Source organism: Paroedura picta, chromosome 4 (assembly GCF_049243985.1).
Source record: "Paroedura picta isolate Pp20150507F chromosome 4, Ppicta_v3.0, whole genome shotgun sequence".
In the NCBI taxonomy this organism is placed as follows: domain Eukaryota; kingdom Metazoa; phylum Chordata; class Lepidosauria; order Squamata; family Gekkonidae; genus Paroedura; species Paroedura picta.
The window spans coordinates 32,209,837-32,229,174 of NC_135372.1; the positions used below are offsets into that span (position 1 = coordinate 32,209,837).

General features: G+C 46.1%; 1 protein-coding gene across 6 annotated transcripts in view; it reads left to right on the forward strand.

The window, feature by feature from the left end:
• The window catches only part of CACNA1E (calcium voltage-gated channel subunit alpha1 E), a 584,956-nt gene that overhangs the window by 556,851 nt on the left and 8,767 nt on the right, over positions 1-19,338 (forward strand). For 3 of the 6 annotated variants that reach the window (XM_077332232.1, XM_077332231.1, XM_077332233.1), the window contains 3 exons: positions 3,029-3,157; positions 7,002-7,182; positions 18,408-18,598. In XM_077332232.1, coding sequence (XP_077188347.1) covers positions 3,029-3,157; positions 7,002-7,182; positions 18,408-18,598 — 501 coding nt within the window. Of the gene's footprint in view, positions 1-3,028; positions 3,158-3,774; positions 7,183-18,407; positions 18,599-19,338 lie in introns of those variants that run through there. The other 3 variants (XM_077332235.1, XM_077332234.1, XM_077332237.1) reach the window with 2 other exon arrangements.

The following is a 19,338-nucleotide window of genomic DNA, read 5'->3' on the forward strand; positions in this document are numbered from 1 at the left end:
TTCTAACACTGGGGAGGTAATCAGTGGAGAAGCTCAAATGGAAAAATCCGGTTACATCTTCGCAATTGTGTTTCGCGTTACGAACAGGCAACTTTTGTAAAAGTGCAGAAATGCAAACTTTATTGAATAAGTTAGGACCTTAGGGCTGCCGGGAACAATAGTCATTTCTGATGTGAACTCATTGCAGAATTGAGCTTCTGTGTTCACGAGTGCTACTGACAATGGTGGTCTTTTCACAGGCTGGTTTTCCTCTCATTAAGTAATCACTTCATTGGGGCGGCTCGCCAAGGCCGAACGACGGTATCTGATGCTTCTGGGTTTGTGTCCATTTTGTCTTCAGTGCTGGTGTCCATGGTCCCAACTTGAACTGTTGAATCATGTCACACCAATGTGAACATATGCCTCTCGGCCCACCCACACATGCGCCCACCTTTCCAGCCGGGGGCACTAGTGTCTGTGTGTGTATATGGCTCTGTGTGTGTGCACACCTGTGCGCCACCTGGATTCCGGTTGGGCTGCGGTGCTGCATAAGTGTGCCTCTCCAGCCCGCTCTGTGTGCTTTTCAGAGTGTGTAACACTATATCCATAAGTATTTTTTGTATCACACACGTTCAGTATGCCTCCTTGTACGTTCCACACTCTTCACCCTGCAAAGTGAAAACGCAGGTGACTTTTCACAGAACCCTTTATGGTCACTCTTGCTGTTTTCTGTTAGGAGAGGCAGTATCTTTATTATTATTATTGCTTCTGGCAATAACAGGCATGGACTTTGGTTATCACCTTTGCACATTCTTTGTTTATTTATTATAATATTATATTATTTATTATATTATATTCTAAGGAAATGCACCTAGGACTGAGTGAGCTACACTTCAATAGTAACTTAAAAAAAAAATTCCTCTGGATATGGAGGAAGGATTGCTGGGAGGATTGCCAGTTTGGTGTAGTGGTTAGGAGTGTGGACTTCTAATCTGACATGCTGGGTTCGATTCTGCACTCCCCCACATGCAGCCAGCTGGGTGACCTTGGGCTTGCCACAGCACTGATAAAGCTGTTCTGACCGAGCAGTAATATCAGGGCTTTCTCAGCCTAACCTCCCTCACAGGGTGTCTGTTGTGGGGAGAGAAAAGGGAAGGTGTAAGCCACTTTGAAACTCCTTTGGGTAGAGAAAAGCGGCATATAAGAACCAACTCTTCTTCTACTTCAGTAATATCTGGGCTCTCTCAGCCTCACCTCCCTCACAGAATGTCTGTTGTGGGGAGAGGAAAGAGAAGGCAACTATAAGCCGCTTTGAGACTCCTTTTGGTAGAGAAAAGCGGCATATAAGAACCAACTTCTTCTAATTGACTCATGGCGGTTTACAACAGTAAGCAAAAAAGTACAATAAAATCCCCACATTCCCATAAAATTCCCACACACCCATAGTCCCACCCCTCAACAGATTCAATGGATCCTTCGACTCAATGCCTCAGGGGAGGGAGTTTGAAAGAGGGGGCCAGCAGATCTTCCTTGCCATGGTGTCAATGAATTGCTTGGGGAAAGAGTGCTTGCACACCCTGTGGAACTGTGATAGCTCCAACAGTGCCCTTAACACTTCCAGGAGCTCATTCCACCAGGTAGGGGCCAGGACTGGAAAGTCCCTGGCTCTGGTTGAGGCTAGGCACACTTATCATGTGCCAGGTATCAGCAACTTATTCAGATTTGCAGAGCAAAGAGCTCTGCAAGGGGCATAAGGAGACAAGACAGTCCCTCAGGTACGCTGGGCCCGGACCGTCAATGGCCTTCAATGTCAGTACCAAAACCTTGAACTTAATCCACTTTCAGTGTGCGTTTGCAGCTGGATTTTCTTGTGCAAGGCCCATTATGCACGGCCGCCGAAACGGCGATTTCGGGTCACATGGAAAACGCGGAGGGGGAAGACGCGACGCATGCTGGTTATGCACGGGGCGGGGTGCAACGGCGGCAAAACCCAGAGTAACCGATTATGCACGCGGCGATCCGGGCGCCGCTTCTGGTTGCGCCCCGGTCACCCGGAAGCTGCGCTTCCTTCCGCGTTTCGCAAACGCGGCTTTTTCGGCGGCATGCCGGCGAAGCTGCGGCCGGTTGCAGCCGGCACCGTGCGTTATCGGTGATTTTAGTCGCTGCCATTCCATCCCGAATGTGCGCTAAAACCCCCATGCATAATGGGTCCAAAACAGGAAAATCTGCTTCTAAAGTGCATTGAAAGTGCATTATCCAACACGTGCGGTATAAAGTCAGTAGCATTCCAAAGGAATCGCCATGACAGATTATTCTTGTACGTAAATAAAATTATAAAAATTTATATCCCACAAAAATCTGCATGACCAGAAATACTCCTGCCTATCTCAAAGAGAACCTATACCCAATCCATTGGGCTTTAAGCACCAGGTGACAAAGCGATAATCACACGGCAGTGGAATGCTCGCTAATGCACATTTTTTTATGGCTGCAGCCAGAGAAGAACTTGAGAAATACAGAAATGTGCTATGGTGTTTCCTTTGGCATGCCATTAACCTCACAGCACACGTGTTGGATAATGCACTTTCAATACAGAGTATTTAAGCCTAAACCTATCAGAAGAAGAAATTAGGCTTTCCATTGATAGGCCTGGAAGGAATCTCAAAGATCATCTAGTCCAACCCCCCTTCACGATGCAGGAAATTCACAGCTATCTCTTCCCCTCTCCCAGAAATCCTTGCTTCATACCCAGAGGAAGGTAAAAAAAAAGTTACTGTTGAAGTATAGCTCACTCAGTCCTAGATGCATTTCCTTAGAACAGAATCCTGTCATACTCAAGATTAGTATCTCTGTTTCTCTCATGTACATGACACACCCATGCTATGTGGCCAGCAGACAACGTTCACTGTCCTCCTAAGACTTCACAGGTATACAGACCCCTTCTCTAACACCATTGCTAAGTACATTGGGGAAGAGGACACTGGCAGAAAAAGGCAGGTGATAATAATCAAACTGAATCCCATGAGTTTGGCTGTGTGTTTATTTCCAGGAGCCAGAGGTTAGAGAGCTTAAAAGAGTGCAGCCCTCTAATCATGGCAGCTACCTCCCCGTGGACACTCAGGAACGAGCTGTATCCGGGAGGGCCTCTTCCATGCCACGCCTGACCGTGGATCCCCAGGTAAAACCAAGTGAAACAATGGCTGAAGCAACAGGAATGATACATGGTCGTTTCACGAGGGATGTTGATGCTTAGTGACTTTTCTGCTAGGCTAAAACCAGTGGCATTCCAGTGGGCTCCCTGCCAGAACCAAAAAGCCTGTACAGTCAGACTTTGAGAAACTCTAGCTCAGTGATTGCAAACATGGCGGCCATTGATGGGTTTCCTGGTGCCCATTTGCTTCTGCAATGAAGTGTCGCTTCTTCAAAGTACAGTCCTGGCTTTCCTGTCCCTCAGTAGAGCAGGAGGTGCTTCTGAATAATCCAAGAGGCATCACTTTTGGGCCTCCAGGGAGCAACCGTTCAGAAACCGATGCCTCCATTGTACGAGGATGCTTGGCTAGCGACCCATGGCAGCCATCTTGTAATTAACCCCAGTCCATACGGCGGCCATCTTGTGGAGGCCCCCACTCTGTTTTGCATCATTCTGAATGTGTCCTTGGGTTCAGGGAGACTGGGGGCCCCAAGTCCTCATTTGACAGAAGACAATGGAATGGGACGCTTGCTGGAGGCCGCTATGGGGCCACGCGGGGGACCCAAACCCAAACTGCCCAGCTGTCACACTAATCACTCCACCAGGTTTTCCCCCAAAGCTACAGTGAAACTGAGGAACAGAGCTGTGTGGAATCCTCTTCCTACCCTTCTTCAGCCAGGACTGTTGCTGGTTGCAGCAAAGACGGCAACAGTTTGGAAGAATCCCTCGGCCACCTGGGAAGTATTTTTTAAAATTTCCAAACAGTGGCCCAGCCACTTCTCTTTCTTTTCCATTGTCCTAAGATACTTGTCTTCATGACTCGGCCAAGCATCCTGTCCTGGTCAGTCTCGGGCACGCTCCATCTCTTTGTTTGTCCCGCTGGTTTTCTTCTGTCTGTCTGTCTCATAAGCGAGGTTGATTAGATACATCAGCTCCGTTCAGATCTGTTGCCGTTCTGCAGGGTCTCCCTCAGGCTGTCCTATGCCAAGGGGGCTTCAGGGGCGGGAATTTGTAGTCATGGTGTTTGCATCAGCTCCACACTGCTTGCATCAGCTCCACAATCTGCTCATTCTACACACGTCGGATAACGCATTTCCACATGCTTCTGCCGCTGGATTCTCCTGCACGAAACAGGAGTGCACGGAAAGTGCATTATCCAGGCTGTGCGGAATGAGCCTATGAGGGTGGTTCAGACTCGCAGCCTTTTGCTGTTTTATTAACGGATTTTTGCCTGGGAACAGTGGCAATGCGACAACTGTGTTATGGTGTGTGTGTGTGTTTTTCCCTCTTCCATTGCTGTTTTCAAATTTAAAATGATTGAATCCAAATGTTCCTTCGCCTCTAGGCAGGGGGAGATGGACGTCACTCCCAATGTGCTTGCCTACTATACACAGAGGAATCAGTGGTGTCGAATTTACAGGGAACTGTAGGCAGGCACATGTGAGCCTCCCCCAGCCATCTGAAGTGGTACAGCCCAGAGAAGGGTGGACTACTAGCCTCACCTAGGAACAAGGCCATTGATCAAAACTAGATACATTTGAAATCTGGATGACCAGACTAGCTTGGGCAGAAGCAGTACAGGCATACGAGGAATATGGAAAGGCAAAGATTTGGGGAGGATGGGTTCTTTTTCTACCACGGTCAATATGGTGGAGTGTCTCCTTATCCCTACTTTTCTAGCTAAGGTTGCCAGATCTAGACTGGGGAATACTTTATTTATTTAATTTATTAGTTGGACTTATGGCCCGTGACTCCTGGGGAACCAGCTCGTGGTGGGTTACAAGTTGGTTCCAATACAAAAAACCCCATTAAAAACCAAAATGAAACACGGTAATACAATAATTAGTAACATGGTGATAAAAACAACCCCATCCTAAATGGTGCACCCAGCTAGGGGGGGACGGTAATACAGTATCCTTGAGCTTTCCAGAGTATCAGTCCAAACCACAGGATTGCAGCTGGATATATTTTGGTTTGTGTGTGAGGGAGCCCATAGAGAGGATGCTTGACAGGGTCCTTGACATGATCTATCTGGACATGAGGAAAGATTGGTATTGTTCTCTCGCCCTAACTGCCTGGTCCCTGTGACACCGAGCAGATAAATCTGCCCCCCCCCCCGTAGCTCCTTCAACTTGGGGGAATTTTACGGGAGGGAAAGCTAAAGCCCCAACCCCCACCTCATGCTCCTGAGTCCACAGTATGTTTGGCAACATTAAATCCCCAGGGCCATTCCGCACAAGTTCAAAGTAGCAGGAGTGTGGCAAATTGTAATTGCTACTAATTTGCAGTTATGCACGACGTTGCACACAATCTGCCACACTCCTGAAACCGATCAGCAAAAAGTGCTTCATTGTAGCACTTAAAGGGAAATCCCCAAAAGTGGATTCACCCTCCGAAAAACGCTACACTCTTGCAAGCAATCTGCAACAGTTCCGAAAAAGACCTGTGCGTTCCCATTGTTGCAGTTTCAGCAAAGTCCCTCCCCCTGGCTCTCTTCTCTGATCTTCCGGCAAAGCGATCGCCACTTTTTTTTCTCAGAACGAGTGGAGAGCAACGAACCGGCGAGCCTTCATTCACCCAGCGAGGCTTTTCCGGCTGCAGTCCCTACACAGAGCTGCTTTAAAGCTCGCCTCAAGTCACCAAGCACAACACAAGCCCCGTTTGCTAGTTCCCTTTATTTTCGGCAGAAAATCACACCAGTGCATGGGGGGGGGGAGCGTGGCAACGACGAGTCACCAGCTCATACGCCACCTGCCAGCTAGATGGGTCGCAACGAATCAACGCAGATTCGTTGCAACGTGTGTGTGTTTTTTTAACCTGTTCTTAAAGGCAAAGGGGCCTTTTCGGAGCATTGTAACAACCGCCCATTGGCTGCTCGTTTGATTGACGGCCAGGGGCAGGACAAAGCACGGCAAATATTGCTTCCTTCCTAGCGATTTTTGCCGAGACCAGAAACTTGTGGGAAACGATTGAAATGCGACTGGATTCCACTACAAAGGCAGGTATGCATAAAGACGAATTCCACTATTTAAAATTGTGTTTTTTCTTTCCGAAACCAATTTGCCACATTGATCCTGGTGCGGAATGGGCCCCAATGTTCACATCTGTCTGTGCCAAGGAGAAAATCAGGTGGGGGGAACCTCACCAGGCTTGTGACACAGGGAACAGGCAGTCTGGCTTTCTTACCCACCAAGTGTCCACATTGCAAGGGCTGATTTAGTGGAAGTAACAGGTCTGCCTCACAAGAAGTGAGGCTGATTCAATATAAGATCTGGCATCTTTTTAAATTTAATTAGGAAAGGCTGAGGACTGAGCCCTGGGGATGAAATTACAGTACACAGACAAGAGATTAGGAAGAGCCGAGTTGCTCATTCCGCACATGTTGGATAATACATTTTCAATGCACTTTAGATTTTCCTGTTTCACACAGGAAAATCCTGCCGCAAAAGCACATTCAAAATGTATCATCCAACATGTGCAGACTGTTAAACAGGGCCCGAACCTGGGGTCCAGAAGGCAAATCCATCCTTCCTTTATTACTCAGGTGGCTCAGAAGGTTGAGATACAAATAGGACAGTTGCTCCCATTCTGGTGACTGTAGGCCTTGGTCAAGTTTGGTGGTTTTATGTCTCATAGTGCCACCAAAAATGGAAGTTCTTCTGCCAAAAATATGAAGGTTCTCTCCTGTCTTTACACTTAGGTCATCCGAGTCAATTCCAATGTTCTTATAAAAACCTTAATCAAGGTCCAATAAGAACAAAGTTGCCTCTTGTACAGCAGTCTAGCCCTTGCCTGACTTTAATCATCCTACTTTCACGGGCTGCATTTTCAGGTGGTCACAGATCCGGGCTCTATGAGACGCTCGTTCTCCACTATTCGCGACAAGCGGACTAACACCTCCTGGTTAGACGAGTTCTCCATGGAAAAAAGCAGCGAAAACACCTACAAGTCCCGACGGCGCAGCTACCATTCTGCACTACACCTGTCGTCGCGGCGCCTCAACACAGACTCAGGTAAGCACAAGTAGCAATGAGTGGTCCAAATATCTGGTTTCATTTAGGTTTGGTATAATGTGAACATTCTATGATCATATCAGTCTTCCCCAATGATAGCCAGGATTCCAGGAAAGCTTTCTTGCTATCAGAAAAAGATTATAGCTCATTAAAAAAAATTGTTTCAGACTTTATGGCTAGCTTCTAAAATGAAAAAGCCCTTTTAAGTGCAATTTTCAGCTATTTTATGGGGGGGGGGTTGTGTCCACGTTCCCCCCTTCCCAGCTTAGGGAGGGATTAAAAGTGAGCAGGCCGCATATCTGTCATTATCAGCTGCTCAGCACTCCGCTGTCACTTTAAATGAAGGGAGCATTTAAAGTTAAATTCTCCCTGCCTGTGAAGGTTGGGGAAGCATTTAAAGTGAGTGGCATATTGAACATGGTTCAGCTCGGATAGGCCTGAAAAGTACATGAATCAGTGTTGATTTGGGTACTTTTTGGCTTATCTGAACCAAATCACCCATGCCTATTATCTACTCTAACAGGCAGCAGTTCTCCAGAGGCTCAAACAGAGGTCTTTCATGGCACCTGACACCTGATCCCTTTTTAGCTGGAGTTCCCAGGGACTGAACCTAGGATAAGGTGACCAGATTGTCCCACTTTTGGAGGGGTATCTGGGGGCACCTGGCAAATTGTACTTATGTTGCAAGTAAATATATATATATATATATATACATATCTATTTTTGCGTTCTATGCATTCTATGAAAATTTTTGTTGCTCCCTATAGACCAAATTTTTAATCAAGAATCCCCCCGGCCAATGGTGTCCCGCTTTACCAATGCTAAAATCTGGTCACCTTAACCTAGGACCTTCTGCATGCAAAACAGATTATTTGCCACTGTGCTACAGCCCCTCAGTTTGTGAGCCCTGTAAAGGAAAAGTTTTGACCAAATTGTGGCTGGGTTATCTTCCTGGATAACCTGCTCTCATAGTTTCTGCAGACATTTCTTTACTTTAGAGTATTTTTGGCACATTCTAATAGTCTCCCCAGATAGTATGAATACATTTGTTGTGAATATCCTGTTTTCAAGCCACTTCCTTTAAATGGCATCATGAATTAATCTTTACTAATTAACAACTTGCTTCGTGTCATTCTAAAGATCAATTAATTTTCACACTCTGCCACCAACCTGTGGTGTATTCAAATGCTAAAATTATACCCCAGCTCAGTTGTCTCATTTCATTTCACTTCCTGCTTTCAGCAGGAGGGCTGATAAACACCCAAAACAAATTATAATTTGAAAAAGGAGAAGGAAATCGTACTTGACTGGGCTGTCACTTTTTAGAGGGAGTCCCAGGGAAATTGCAACTATCGCCAGAGAGAATTCAGTAAAAAAAATGTACTCTTAATACCTACTTCACAACAGGGGAGTAAATTACTTACCAATAAATATGCTGGGACATCTTTGGAGGCTAATGGAGTTGTTTTGGGCGCACACATAATTTTAACACGAACGAATGACGCCCAAGGAAATTTAGCAAACTTGAGTATATTATTTTACTGCCTTTGTTTCCAATGAAGCCCAGTATTTAGTTAGCGTGGTATAGTGTATTGGCCTGAGGGCTTTTTCCGCACAAGCCACAAATTCCTGCTTTTCTTAGCCATCAATCTGCTAGCAGGAGAATTTGCACTGAGCATAGGGGTTCCACATGTCTTCCCTCCCTCCGTATTTTTCCTGTTGCTACCCTGGTATATTTTCTTCCTGACGTGCTTTTAGACATCAGGATTGTGGAGTGAGGGGACTATCACCTTCAGTAGCATCACAGTGCCAACCCCTCCTTTTTCTCTTTTTCTTCGTTTTGTTGCACATGTGCTAGAAGAGGGGCATGAGCTATATGGGAGGGCAGTATATAAATTAAATAATAATAATAATGTCCCTGTAGAAAACTGCCCTCTACTCAAAGGTTCAGCCCAATACTGGTCTGCAAACGTTTTGTGGTCAGGCAAGCAGGAGGCAAGCAGAGAGGAGTCTTGCTCCCCCATCTAGGGAGGCCAGCCTCCAGGTAAGCTGAGGATCCCCTGGAATTACAGTTCATCTCCAGAATACAGAGATCAGTTCCCCTGGAGAAAATGTCTGCTTGGGAGCGTGGATTCCATAGCAATATACTCCACTGAGGGTCCCTATCATCCCTAGGCTCCGTTCCCCCAAACTCTAGGAGTTTCCAAACCTGAATTTGACAACCATAGTCCCCCATCCCCTCTCCAGTGGCCAGGGAGGTCCTGCCCTCATCTAATTATTTGCTTTTAAACTGCTGACACTTAATTTTAGAAGTCTGAGTCCTGTGATGCCCTTAAGACTGATCAAGTTTCATTCTGGGTATAAGCTTTCATATATATGCACATGTCTGCAGATGATGGTGATCATTCATTCATTCATTCATTCATTCATTCATTCATTCATTCATTCATTCATTCATTCATTCATTCATTGCATTAATACCCTGCCCTTCCCCGGAGGATCAGTATTTATGTCAATTGGGCTACAAATACAAATTCCTTATAGCCCAGAGGTATTATTATTGAATTACTTACCTAATGTCCCTGAGGATCAGCAACTGATGGTGTTCATATGATAAGAGCCGCTAGACTGGTGCATGCCAGGTATTGGAAACAAAATAACCTCCCTAAGGTTTGGGAGCGGTTGTTGAAAATAAAAGAGATTTATATTCTTCTGAAATTAACCGCTTATCAAAATAATAAAGATGTTCATAGGGTTGATTCTTTGTGGTCAAGTGCAGTAGAAAGAGTGGATTCAGTAATTGATTAATTTGTGATGGTGGGTCTGTCTTATATATGATGGTAGTATGGGGGGAGGGATAAATCCACAATACATTTTATATCTTCTGTTTTACACAGTCAATTTTACTATGTATATACCTCTTTTCTCTTTTTCTTGAATGTATTATTGAATTAAATTCAATAAATGTATTTTTTAAAGGGAGGGAAAAGAAAGGCAAAGTATGATGATTCAGTGGCCAGAAAGAGCAATGAGCACCCTCAGAAAGCTTGAGGAAATAAACAGCCGCAGCAAAACAAAATTTTCTCGTGCAGGGCAGGGTTGTCTCATCGCCACAGTCTGGTCAGTGGAAAGTTGTCAGGAAGTGGAAGGAGCCAACAAAAGCACAGATTCATCTTCATGGCTTCTGGGCAGTTCCTCATGGGACTGCAGATGTGCATTCCTATTGCAGAGAAAGATTGTTCAAGTACTAAGAAGTTCTAAGCTGCAGGAACAATCCCCCCCCCACCCAGCTTCACAGAGCTAGCTCACTGTCTACATGACTAGAGAGGGGGACTGAACTTCCCTCAGTTTTCCTACCACTGCCATAAGGAAATCTCTGCGAGAGTTTGTTCTTGTGTTATACCATGTTTTTTTATCCACCAGCTCACAGTTCTAGGGTTTTTTGGACTGGCATTGTTCAAACAATGTGAGCTTGCTATTCTCCCATGTGGAACTGCACAGAAGCCATGAAGATGAAAACATAGTTGCACTTACCAGGAACGGATGTTTGTGGAGTGGTCTTCTGTGCAGGCACACATCCCTCCCTCCTCCTCAGCTGTGGGCTGCTCTCATTCAGGTCTATTACCTTACAGCAGTGGTAGAAAGACTGAGGGAATATTGCTCCTCTTCCCCAGTCACGTGACCAGTTTGGGCAGGAAGAGCCAGCTCCAAGGGTGGGGAGTACTCTCTTAGAACGTTCTAGTATTTCCGTCATGGCTGGACTACACATGCATAGTCCCTTCTGTGCCTCCACAGAAGACCACATGACAGACATCAGTTAAAAATAAGTGCAATTACATTTTTAAAATTGCATGCAAACTACTCAGGCTCAATTATTAGGAAAAACTGGGGTAAAAGTGTTCCCAAAAGAAACAGGAAAAATAAAGAGAGAAGAGCTGGCTTTTTATACCCCAATTTTCACTACCCAAAGGAGTCTCGAAGCAGCTTACCATCCCTCCTCTCCCCACATCAGACATCCTCTGAGGTAGGTAAGGCTGAGAGAGCTCTAAAAAGAACTTCTCTGCAAGAACAGCTCTAAGAGAACTGCGACTAGCCCAAGGTCACCAAGCTGGCTGAATGTGGAGGAGTGGCGAATCAAACCCAGTTCTCCAGATTAGAAGTCACTGCTCTTAACTACGACACAATGAAATGTAAGGCAAAAACTCACAGCTCCAGAGAATGTATGAAACTTGGGGCAAATCGATGCAGTAGCACTGTGCAGAAAATCCCTGAAATGAGGGTACAAATCCCTGCTCAGTCTTGACCCTTACTGGATGACCTTGAGCCAGTTATATTCTCTCAGCCTATCCTACCCCACCAGATGTTGCATGGAATACCACATACACTGTCCTGTCTGAGCTCTTAGAGGAAAGGATAAGATCTTTTAAAAGTACAGCAAGAACTGCCTCTAAACAAGAGCAAAGCTGTTATGTTTAATTGCTTGCCTGCAGCATTTGGTTAACTCTTCCCCAAACGGTGTTTTGTATCCTGGCTTTCTTCCCATGTATCTCTGTTATCCCTCCCACCCTCTTTCCCTCTTTCCCTGTAATGCAGCTCCCCTGCTGATTTTCTTCCACTCCCCCATTTGTGTGTGTGTGTGTTTTCATGCTTGTTTCCTGTATGGGGATACTTCAGATTGGTAACTAATGAATTACATCTTGTTATTTGCAGACAAGCCTTTCTGAATTCTCATTCCAGCGCCAACAGTGTTTGAAACGCCTGCAAACTTTGTATTCCCAGCAGATTATTGGCAAACGTGCCTTTCTCTTTTGTCCCAGTTGTTAGATGGTATTTAATAACACTGCAGCCAAGACGACCTGTTGTAGATCTATTACGTGTTGCTTTGAAAGCAGAGACCAACTCACTGTTTTTCATTATTATATGTATTACTGTTGTTGTTGTTAGTTACGAAGTCGTGTCCGACCCATCGCGACCCCATGGACAATGATCTTCCAGGCCTTCCTGTCCTCTACCATTCCCCGGAGTCCATTTCACCGACTGCTTCAGTTTCTCCATCCAGCCACCTCATTCTCTGTCGTCCCCTTCTTCTTTTGCCCTCGATCGCTCCCAGCATTAGGCTCTTCTCCAGGGAGTCCTTCCTTCTCATCAGGTGGCCAAAGTATTTGAGTTTTTTCTTCAGGATCTGGCCTTCTAAGGAGCAGTCCGGGCTGATCTCCTCTAGGACTGACCGGTTTGTTCGCCTTGCAGTCCAAGGGACTCGCAAGAGTCTTCTCCAGCACCAGAGTTCAAAAGCCTCAATTCTTTGACGCTCAGCCTTCCTTATGGTCCAACTTTCGCAGCCATACATTGCAACAAGGAAGACCATAGCCTTGACTAAACACACTTTTGTTGGCAGGGTGATGTCTGTGCTTTTTAGGATGCTGTCTAGATTTGCCATAGCTTTCCTCCCCAGGAGCAAGAATCTTTTAATTTCTTTGCTGCAGTCCCCATCTGCAGTGATCTTGGAGCCCAGGAAAATAAAATCTGTCACTACCTCCATTCCTTCCCCATCTATTATATGTATACGAGTCGTGAACTCTCCAGTCTAACCATTCAGTATACACCATGCCAACATTTCAACAGGAGCTGCACTCAGTGGCTTACCTGAAGACAACTTCTGTCAAAAGCTCTGCTTTCATTTTACTTGCTCAAAGCACCTTTCAAAGAGTGATTCAGTTTTTTGTGATAGATCCACTTGCCTAATTGTCTAGCATCTGAGATGACCAGCATTCTGTGTACATTTTTGCAAATAACATAAGGTCAACACAATTGCCTTCACTTGCACAACAGGTTGCACATTTTGGCAAATTTGAGCCTGGGGTTCCCCAGGCAAGGCTCACCTTCTCCAAAGACACCTGGCAGTTGTGGGATTTCTTTTAACATGTGCGGGACCTCAAGCTGAATCAGGCCCCTTTGCACTTTAAAACATGTTCAAGAGCATAAGAATATCCTACAGGGGGCATCGAAGGAGATACGTAGTTGGCACGTTCCGATTAGGAGCTTCTTGATATTTTCCAATGATCTCCTCTTGATTGGCTCATTTGGAGGCTTCCTGCTTTTTTGAGCACACTTCCTGCCTTGCTTCTCTCTCCAGAATGTTAGTCAGTTAGACCGTTAAGACAATCTCTCTGCTCTCTTGCTCACAAAGTTTGTTTCTCTTCTCAGTCAAATTATTTTACTCTTTTAAGCAGCTGGTGCTTTGCTGTCTTGTGTATTTAAACTCTACCTGCCAAAAATTCCTTTCCCTGCAGCTGCCATGACTGTGGGAAAAGAGAATCACTGGATACAACTTGCCAAAATTCATCACATGTAGCCATCATTTTTGGCGTTTCATCAAGCAATGGGAGAGGGCAACCAAGAAATCAGGAGGAAATTAACTGGGAAGGGCAGACGTGAAGGAGCTGGAAAGGACTTTTCAATGAAAGGATATATCGCTGACGACCAAGATCAAGATAATTCATACCATAGTATTCCCCATTACTATGTATGAGCTGTGAAAGCTGGAAATTGAAAAAAGCTGTTTAAATCCATGGGTTCAGAGGTGGACACAGACCCTGGAAATGATTTGAACCAACCTCTGCCCCCCAAATGAAAAAACCCATGAAAAATGGCAACATACATACATGCACAGACAATATATATTTTTAAAAATCAAGTAGATATTAACCTGAAGCAATATCCCCTGGTTTGTTGACTGATATAAAGTAGACTTGCCCCAATCAGATAAACATTCAGAGAACTGGTTACACTTCTCTCTGTAGAAAGTCATTAAGAAGAAGAGTGGTTTCCGATACCCTGATTTTCACTAACCAAAGGAGTCTCCAAGCAGCTTACAGTTGCCTTCGCCCCACAACAGAACCCTGTGAGGTAGATGGGGCTGAGAGAGCTCTGTGAGTGGCCCAAGGTCACCCAGCTGACTGCATGTGGGGGAGGAGCTGGGAATCAAACCCAGCTCTCCAGCTTAGAGGCCACCACTCTTAGCCACTGCACCAAGCTGGCTGTAATCTAAGCTGGGAAGGAATCCTACTGAAGTCAAAAATTTATTTCTGAGTAGGATCAGGCTGTGAGCTAAGTGAAGGGACCTGAACTATTTGAAGTCTCCTAAAGAAGACCAGCCTCTTGTGGTGCAGAGTGGTAAGGCAGCAGACATGCAGTCTGAAAGCTCTGCCCATGAGGCTGGGAGTTTGATCCCAGCAGCCGGATCAAGGTCGACTCAGCCTTCCATCCTTCCGAGGTCGGTAAAATGAGTACCCAGCTTGCTGGGGAGTAAACGGTAATGACTGGGGAAGGGAATGGCAAACCACCCCGTATTGAGTCTGCCATGAAAACAGTAGAGGGCGTCACCCCAAGGGTCAGCCACGACCCGGTGCTTGCACAGGGGATACCTTTACTTTTACCTTTTAAAGAAGACCATCTTCTGAAGCCATAACACTGTAAGTCTTTGCAGCTGGCTCTCCTAATTGGTGAGTCTTCCTTATATTCAAGGGAAAGTGCTGGAGGGAATGGGCTAAGACCGAGGTAGCAGCACTGAGGACAAGATAAAGCAGGCATGCAGAAGAGGCTGAATCCCAAAGAGAGCTCGGTTTTTAAAAATGCCATTTGCAATTTACTCATGAAGTGAAAGGGGGGGCAGAGGAGCTGAGCAAAGGGGCTGTGGGCGTCACAGTCACACTCCTTTGTATGTGTGAGAAGACGTGGGCTGCGTCATTCTGTGCCTTGAGGTACACTGAAAGCTGAGGCTTGGCAAAGCCGCAGAAGAGGGTGTGGAGGAAGTTCAGGCCCATGGATTGAACAGTGGCACGGCTGAGGGTTTCAGCCAGGCCCCTGCCCTTACGCTCAAGGAGGCACAATGGATGGCGTCAAGGGAGAAGAAGAATTGGTTTTTATATCTCGCTTTTCACTACCTGAAGGAGTTCCAACACAGCTTACACACACCTTTCCCTTCCTCTCCCTACAACAGGCACCCTGTGAGATAGGTGAGGCTGAGAGTTCAGACAGAATTGCTTTGTTATCATGACTCCGGCAGGACTGTGACTGGCCCAAGGTCACCCAGCTGACAGCATGTGGAGGAGAGAGGAGGGGAATCAAACCCTGTTCTCCAGATTAGAGTTCACTGCTCTTTAACCCCTACCCCTGCTGGCTCTTAGCCAGGGGAAACCAGGGGGGTTCTTCCTTGGGAACGTGGACTTCTTCTGTGGGGACAATATTCCCACAGCAATGAGCCCTGAGCACAGCAAGAGCTAAGCCTCCATCACTACACCTCAAGGCTCTTTACTATGCGACGGCAAAGGTATGCAAGAAAATATTTTCCCAGCCTTGTGCTCGTTTTAAGAGGCATCCTGTCAAACTGAACTTCACCCTGAAATGGTCACGAGTTACTATTAACATTATTCATGACTGCACATGCTGGGCTGGCTCCATGCTTTGGACCAACCATTTTGTGTCTGAATTTCAAAGCAGCCTGTAGCGCTGACCTGGGTGTTGCAGATTAGCTCGATCCCGTCAGATCTCGGAAGCTAAGCAGGGCTGACCCTGGCTGGCATTTGGATGGGAGACCTCCAAGGGTTTGGATGGAGTTCCTCCAAGGAGCACTGGGGGTCAGGAGGTGGAGGCAGGCAATGTCAAGCCACCTCCCAACATCGGTTGCCTGACAATCATCAGATGTCCTGGCTACTTGGGACACACCGTACAATATATAAATAGCTATCTGTAGGCTTAAACCATTTTGGGACCCCAGTAGTAGAGGAATCCAAGAAATAGGAAGCAATCTGATCATGTTGACATATGTTGGATGTAGCAAACAAGCCCAAGTCTAACTGAGAAGTATCAGTAGCGGCCCTGCCCAGGATGGCTTCCATGTTATATCATGTGAAAGCCGGAGGGGAACATTTGTCCCTGGTGTTAATTCTGGCGGTAGTCTTATGGACTGGATTTCACTAATGTAACAACAGTGTGTTGTAAAGTCTCAGTTAATGGGTACATTTCGGACAGTTTTGCATTAATGTATGATGGGACACAGGGCTGCCCACTTTTCCCGTCATTATTTGAATTTTCTGCTGAAGCGTTGACTAAAGATATTCAGCAAAGGTTTGATTTCCTGCTCCTCCACATGCAGCCTGCTGGGTGACCTTGGGCTAGTTGCAATTCTCTCAGAGCTCTCTCAGCCTCACCTGCCTCATAGGGTGTCTCTTGAGGGGAGAGGTAGGGAAAAGTGTTTGTAAGCTGCTTTGAGACTCCTTCAGGGAGTAGAATCTCCAGATATGCAAGGGATACATTTTGGTTCAGAGACATTTATGAGCCTTACACTGATGATATTTTGCTTAGGTTGACCCATCCAAAGGAGTCTATTCATCCTTTTTTTCATCTGTTGGGTAGGTATAGTGAAACGTTCAGATGTAAGCTTAAATCGATTAAATCTGAAACGATGGGATTACTATTGGCCAATCTTCTAGAGACATTGTTAAAACGTGGCATGGTCAGTGAGATAAAGGACCCACATAGGCTGTTATACCCTTCAAAGGTGGCAGAAGTGAATTCAAAAATGTGTGCGTTCTAACAACGCCCCTTGGGTTTCTATTAAAAGCCTTTACACATCAGTGTCAAAAGGAGGGGTAAATCTTCCAAAAACTGAGCAGCTGGATTATCAGGAAAGAGTGATTGGTTTTTAAGCGGGAAAAATAATTCAGCCACAGAATCTTTTTTTGGGGGGGTGGGGGGTGGGGTGAGTTATTGAAAAGTCTTTCCATGGCTTCAGGAGAAATCTAGGGGCTTTTCTGCATATCGGTCACAATAGTGGCACATATCCTGAACCTCACGAGAGTATATCACGCCTCACTGACCCTCCTCACCGTCAAGCTGTCTCGCCTTTTTCAGCTGCCCTGTCACGCAGTTTACCCTCCTCCGTAGGGTATCTATTTAAGAAAAGGCAGAAGAGAGAGCAATGCATCAAAGATGTGCCTCGTATTGGCCTGTCAATCACTGTAGGCAACCAATCCCCTCCCTGCATGTTCGCTTGGTGTTTAAAGGTCCCGCAATAATGGCCGTACAAGTTTGTGTTTTTAAAAAGTACTACTTATTCGTTCCAATGTGTATGCACGGACTCATAGAGGCATAGCATTCTGTATGCATATTTTAAACACCCACATGCGTGCCCAACTATTCGTTGCTCCAGGCGTATCGTCATTTTTTAAAAGCACACGACTTCCCGTGCCCGGGAGCATGGGAAACAGCATTATGCTGGCTTTATGCGAAAGCACCACGAGAGCTGAGCACTGGGCCTTCCTTTCCTGCCCTCACTTTCATGATCTTTTGGCAGAGTCAGAATGTGCAGAGAGAGCCGAGCAGCAGGCTGTTTAAAGAATAAAATAGTTCGTGTTCAGAAGAGAAACAACTATGTATAGAAAGAGAGGGAGAGAGACCTGCAGTCTAACTAACTGTTCTTTGCAGCCATTCTTCTGTTCAACCCCTTTTCTGGAGGCGAGGAGAGAGGAAGTGTGCTCAATCAAGCAGGAAGTCACTTGTTGAACCAATCAGGACAAGGGAGGAGATAATTTGAAAATCATCAGGAAGTTTCTATCCTAGTTATGTTATACATCTCCGATGCCCCCTGCAGGACACACATTATATTCTGCTGATTTATGCGCACTGCAGATCTTGCATATTCCAGCAAGGAAATTCCACATCTAACTATGCTAAATGCACATCTCTGATGCCCCCTGCAGGACATGCTTTATATTACGCTCAATGATGCACACTGCTGACCTTGCATATTGCTACGTGATCCGCCTAAGTTCACAGACTCTGCATTGTTGTCAGATGTCCTTCTCGCCTTGGCTTGAAACCATTACCATCTCCCAAGGAAACCTGTTCCACTGAAGAACCATGCTAACTCTCAGGAAGTTCTTCCCAATGCGTAGCCAAAACCTCTTAAGATTTCATTTCAACCCATTGATTCTGGTTTGACCTCAGATAACATACGTCTAAGATTATGCCAGCTCTTTAGATCCATGTTGCAGGTCCCCTAGGAACAAAGATAATTTTGAATCCTTTTTTTTTTTAATGGCTCACAAACCAAAAAGTTATTGAAACAGGATTGTATGTTGATCTACAATGCAGCAGGGTGTCCTCAGACTCGTGATCCTCTTAATTCCTGAGGACTTTAGTGACCCCGATTTTGCCCTGTGCAGGCCACCGATCTGACACGCATCGGTCCGGTGGCAGAGAGCGAGGACGCTCCAAGGAACGCAAGCACCTGCTCTCTCCGGACATCTCCCGCTGCAACTCAGAGGAACGGAGTCCGCAGGCAGACGGCGACTCTCCAGAGCGATGTCAGTCCAGGTCGCCTAGTGAAGGCAGGTCACAAACACCCAACAGACAGGTAGGTGTGAAGCAAGCACCGCCAAGGGAAATGTCTGTCCCTTCTGTTGAAAATAACACGGCCAGTCCACACATATATTCCCATGCTTGTACCTCACTTGATGATGTTGGGGACCGGCGTGGCGGAGGGCCCACCTCTCTGAGTACATCCCCCAAAGAGCATTACGCTCTGTAAACTCCAACCTACTGGTAGACTCAACTACTTTCGAGTCGGCCTGCCTTTCTCATAGGGATTCAAGGTGGATTCCAAAAACGAATACCCAACAAGGCAGTAAAAAACCATAAAATGCAATAAGGTACAGGTAAAGGTATGCCCTGTGCAAGCACCGAGTCATGTCTGACCCTTGGGGTGACGCCCTCCAGCGTTTTCATGGCAGACTCAATACGGGGTGGTTTGCCAGTGCCTTCCCCAGTCATTACCGTTTACCCCCCAGCAAGCTGGGTACTCATTTTACCGACCTCGGAAGGATGGAAGGCTGAGTCGACCTTGAGCCGGCTGCTGGGATCGAACTCCCAACCTCATGGGCAGAGCTTTCAGACCGCATTTCTGCTGCCTTACCACTCTGCGCCACAAGAGGCTCTTTAAAATGCAATGAAAGCAACAATAAAAAGCACCTAATTTTAAAAAACCTTACAGAAGGTATCGCTTCCAAAAACGCAATCTCCTTTCCGCATTTTACAGGGTGGTGGTGCTTTCCGCTTACCTATTCCTGGCTTTCTGCCTGTGCTTATCTCGCTCTC